This window comes from Meleagris gallopavo, chromosome 6, assembly GCF_000146605.3.
Source record: "Meleagris gallopavo isolate NT-WF06-2002-E0010 breed Aviagen turkey brand Nicholas breeding stock chromosome 6, Turkey_5.1, whole genome shotgun sequence".
NCBI lineage: Eukaryota > Metazoa > Chordata > Aves > Galliformes > Phasianidae > Meleagris > Meleagris gallopavo.
The window spans coordinates 4,179,179-4,184,469 of record NC_015016.2 but is presented as its reverse complement, the minus strand read 5'-3'; the positions used below and the strand labels follow the sequence as shown (position 1 = coordinate 4,184,469).

General features: G+C 43.8%; 1 protein-coding gene across 2 annotated transcripts in view; it reads left to right on the top strand.

Moving 5' to 3' along the window:
• Nucleotides 1–5,291, top strand: part of PLCD1 (phospholipase C delta 1) — a 49,336-nt gene that overhangs the window by 18,706 nt on the left and 25,339 nt on the right. For both annotated transcript variants that reach the window (XM_010712325.3, XM_010712324.3), the window contains exon 3: nt 4,974–5,202. In XM_010712325.3, coding sequence (XP_010710627.1) covers nt 4,974–5,202 — 229 coding nt within the window. The remainder of the gene's footprint in view (nt 1–4,973; nt 5,203–5,291) is intronic.

The window sequence follows — 5,291 nt, the reverse complement described above, 5'->3', positions numbered from 1 at the left end:
ATTTAATTTAATTTAAAATCAGGTCACCACATGAGTTTCTGGGGCAGTTTTCAACATAGGCAGTCTTTTAGCAACTACTGACCTTATTCTCCACAGCATATGTTAAATGCAAAGGCGGAAGCGTTGAAAGCCTCCCATCCAAATTTAGTGGCACTGTAATGGCATGAGAAGTAGGAACTGGTTGCAAAAGTAGTTTGCAGGGACCTGCTTGTGATGTCTGAAAGGAATGTAAATACAGATGACTCTATTTACATCGGCACCCCAAGCTGTGTTGGTTATACAGAAAGGCTGTGTTAAGACCTTTTATTAAAAGGTATTTCCAAACAACTTGTAACATCAGCTGTGCACTGCATGTTGTCAGTTGGTGACACAAACCAGCAATAAGAGCAGATCTCAAGTTAAACAATGTGCTCAGCAAGTCGGGGAGAGGGGAGAATGGATGAGGAGTCAGCAGTTGAGAGCTTGGGTAATTCAGGCATGGGGAGAAGAGTGGGCAATGTGGTCAGGCCTAAGAAGGCACAGAACAGCAGGGCCTGTGCTGAAACCTTATGTGAAAGCATCCATCAGTGATAAGGATACTGGATAACCTTTGGTATTCCCAATCCAGGGAGCTAATTACAAAGGTCCTGATTCTACCACTAGCATCAGTCACCAGTGGTGAAGCTAAAAGCAACTACAGTGCTTTTTCTGGGGCAAAACCGGAGGGAGAAGCAGCACATAGTGCCAGTTTACCCCGTGTGCTCACTGAAGCCACCCAGCCTGGCAGTGCAGTCCTGGGGTCAGGACGTTTGTATGTTCTTGCAAGGTGCTGACCAGACCTGGCTGGGCTTGGGCTGGAGGTCTGGTCTCTCTGCAGACAAGCAGTGTTGTGTGCAATTATGCAGAGAACTATGAACAGCTCAGTACATTTCTCATCTGACAGTAAACAACAGTGACTTAGTGAGACAATTAGAGTAGGATAGTGTAATTCAGTGTGACTGAATGCCACATTGCAGAGATCACTTGTTAATGAAAGGGAAGTAGGATACGGAAAGTGAAGGATATAAAGAGCCCCCAGAGTGACAAATATTGTCCCTCCCCTCTTATGAGTAACTCAGAGCCAGCTGTTTTGGCAGTGCCTCCACGTGTCCATATATTGACCCTTATCTCTTTGTCAGCAAAAGTACAAGGAAAGAGAAGCAACTTGCTGTCCTTTTCCTTTGCACGCTTAGCTTGCAGGAGATGCGGCTTCAGTTCCTTATCTCTCTTTTACAGAAAAGTTTTGTCTTCTGTTCTTCCTTTTTCTGTATTGTTTGGGATTACCAAAGTGTCCATGCTCCCAGCACAGTCTTTCAGAGCGGTGACTGGAGAAGAGGTGGACATTGCCTCTGGAGCAGAAACCAGTGGTCAGGGCTCATCTCTCAGACTAATGCTGCAATCATACAGTGCCTTGTCATGCTTGTATGGCTCCTCAGCATTTATATTTTTGGCTACCAAATGGCTCATTGTGCATTCCCAAGGCACTCTGTGCATTCCCAAGGCATCTCTGGGTGCTGTTTTTAGGGTGATGGGTCACAAATGGCCTACCCTGCTGCATGGGTCACAGGACTACAATTCTTGCTCTGAAATGGATTTGAGTGCACGTTATGGAAGATGGTGGGGCCAGCCCAGGTCTTGGTGGGAGGGAGGAGAGGAGCCTTGCATGCAAAGGCCTCTGTAGAGGAGAAAATGGCTTCTACGGTCTGGGAGAGCATTTGGGTCAGGTGGAGGCAGAGGTGAGGCTTCATGCTACTCAGCTGTGTTGGATCTCACATCTCTGTCAGACAGAGAGGAGTGATTTTACCAGCTCCAGGGACTGCTGGTGTATATTTGTGTGAGGAGGGGACTGTGGCCATCAGCTGTGGTTCGTCACATTGGCACCCACAGCAGCCAGGAAGGCTGACCGGGATGTAACCTGTTGGACTCCATGCTGGGAGGTCAGGAAGGACACTAGTTCCTTGTGTTAAGTCATAGGTTTTGGGCTTCACACAAACCACCTTTTCAGCAGACATAAATGCTCAGGAGAAGCAGATGCAGACTTTCCAAATTCTCTTCTTTTGGAGGTTACCTTCCCGCTGTGGAGTGTTGGAAAGGATGGGGAGGGTCACAGAAAGATGCATTTGATGGGTGTTTGCTGCAACTGCTCCTCTCCTGTCCCCCAGTTATTTCTAATTTCTCCTTGGTTTGGGACTGCTTAATATAGTATGCTCACGGCCCAGGAGCAGCTGATAATGCATTCATGCGGGCTAAGATTTTCCAGAAAAGAGATAACATTTGCAGATGGCTTGGGCTGACTCCTTTGGTTTTGGCTTTTATATTGATAGACAAAAGCAGTACACAAGCCCAAACTGTGGAAAGCTTTAAAAGTGTCCTCCCTGTCTTTTTTTTTTTTTTTTAACTTAGTTCCTGCATTGGTAGCTTCTCTTGGCTCCTGTGTGACTATGGTAGGCACTGATCTTGTTCTTCAGGCTTCCTTGTACTTTTTCTGCATGAAAGAGCTTCATGCTCTTCATCATCCTCTCCCCAGTAATATATCCCATGGAGATTAAGGCAGCCCTTCCAGTTACAGGTTTTCAATCTCTTTTCCCTCCCACACAGTTCTCTTTTTTTTCCAGTAGATTCACTTTGCCAGATAAAGGTTTCCAAAGAATACATTCTAAATTTCCAATATTTAACATCAGATTTTCTAGTCTTGGAAACACTAGATCATTGCCAACCCAAAGTTTAGGGATTGATTGCACTAGCAGACTGAAGGGACAATAACTTTTATGAGCCAAGCAGTGGTGAGCAGTTGGCAGGTGATGAGGAACAACAGGGTGATCCTTCCACTTGCACTGCCTTAACCAAGGGAGACCAGAAGTGGAGGAGGATCACCTACTTACGGATTGTCTGGATGGTGCACATCTGCATTTGAGATGCTCAGTCTGAACTTCTTTTTTGGTCTAGGATCCACTGTAGCCATGAATTAAAGCTTTGATTTATCTCACCCTAAAAAGTTTGTTTCTAGATAGGACAAAACATTTGTGTTCCAAAAATTTTTTTTTTTTTCCCCCTATTAGTGGAAAGGAGCCTAAGCTTTAGATATATTTTGACTGAATCCCGCTGAACATGATAGCATCTCTTACAATAAAGGTGTAAGACGTACTGTGCTACCTAAGGTACACTGACTGTCATTTGCCTGATGATTCCTGATGATTTTGCCTGTTAATGAGCAAATTCAGCAGCAAGGCTCTCCACAGCAGCCCAGCTGTAAGAGAATTGCAGCAGTCTTCTTCTGAAGATAATTTTAGCACTCAAAACCATAAGCTTTCACTCAACAGTAAGTTGGCTAGATAATGTAATTCCACAGCAGCCCATCCCATCCCCTCCCATCTCATCCGATCACAACCCATCTTAACTCTCTCTTCCTCTGCCCTCTGTCTGATCCACTCTTGGCCTTTACCAAGTGATAATAATAGACCACACAAAGATAATTGCTTATCATCAGGAAGGAACATTGCCAGTTCTAGGAGGGGTCTCACGGCATGTTCTGGCATGGAAACCAAGTCAGCGAAGTGTTATGGAGCATGTTGGACCACCCCAACACATGGGTGGAATTTAAAGCAAATGTCAAGTGTTGGTTTTGGACAGTCACGAATTTTTGAAGATCATGAATTTGTTTGTAAGTCTATGGTATTTTTCTTACCTCGTCAGCTGAGTATTGCCATTCCTCCCTGAGGATAAAAGGAGAATTTCAAATTCTAATGAGCATCTGATCAATTTTGTGTGGTCCCAGGGCAGGCATGCTATAACTGCACAGGGTGGACACTGAGCTGTTTATTTCTGCGGTGTTGACTTTGAGTGAACTGAGCACTGTGCCAGTGAAATGGCATCAATTTAAATGAACTATCAGGTAAAAGAGATTTGGGGGTGTAAGCTTTTTTTTCAGCTGAGTAGTGGCAATATTTTACATTCTCATACTACTTTTCAACAAAGCACCTCAAAGACAAGCACAAACAAAATCAATCTCATACATACATGACAAAGGAAATAGATTTTACCCATGGTTTACAATTTGAGGTAGGAATAATTTTAAACCAACTTTTTCAAATTCATTGAGAAGAGAAGAGCAGTGTAGGATTGTCTCAGTTACTTCCTTTTGCTTCACATTATGTCTTGAAGGTTTTGGGGGTGCACATGGCAAATCTGGTGTGGCTTCAGGGCTCATTTGCACTAGGTGATGGTCAGAGATGGGAATGGGGAGGAATGGGTTTGAAAGCCATATTTTGCTTTCTTACAGCAAATAGGATCAAATTGACCTTTGGCAGAGGTGTGGATGGAGCATGGTTGAAAGCAACCTGCCCTAAGTCTTTGGTTTTTTCCTCCCTAGTTTATACTAGTGTGGCTGAGAAGAGTATATAGGATTTTAGGTGTTACCTTTTTATTTTTTGCAAATTGAAGAATGACCATTTCAGTCCATGCCCTGCTTTTACTGAAGTCACTCCTCATTTTCCTGAGGACCTTTAGAATTTTTTGTTTCCAGTTCTGGAAGGAGAACAGCTGAAGGTTATTTGATTGATGGGGTGAGATCATGTTGGTCATGATCCTAGGGTCTTCAGAGGCAAAGCTCAAGTCAGGGATGCTTCAAGGACTGGACCCAAAGTCTTGACAGTGACTGGTACCTCATAAACGTGATATCACAGTATGGCACCTCTGCAAATTTTGCTTCTTTGTTAAATACAGGACACGTGAAAAGAACAAAGAGTTTTGATTTGTTTTTATGTTTCTTGCACTTTTCTTTAGCAGTTTCTTTAGCACTGAATTTGTGGAAGCTGGAAAAAAATAGAGAATCCTCCAGCTGTGGGAGGGAGAGGTTGCAGAAAAAGGAAAAAGAGTAATTTCTTAAAATCCATCACTAGGCAAAGATAAGGGTGAGTGAACCCCTGCCGACAGCAAGCTCTGTTTTCTTTCCACAGTCTCTATTGAAGATATTCGGGATGTGAGGTCAGGCCATAAAACAGAAGGTATGGAAAAATACGCCAAGGATGTACCAGAGTATCGCTGCTTTTCCATCATTTTCAAAGACCAGCGGAAAAACCTGGACCTCATTGCAAGTTCAGAGGATGATGCCAACCACTGGGTCTGCGGCCTTGGGAAAATCATAGCCCACAGCAACTCCATGAACCAGAAACAGAAACTCCAACAGTATCCTTTGCCTTGTAAAGCGATTAATTGCACACAAAGATGCACTTGTATTTCTCTGTGGGTGGAGTTAGTCGTATAACCCCCTTTTT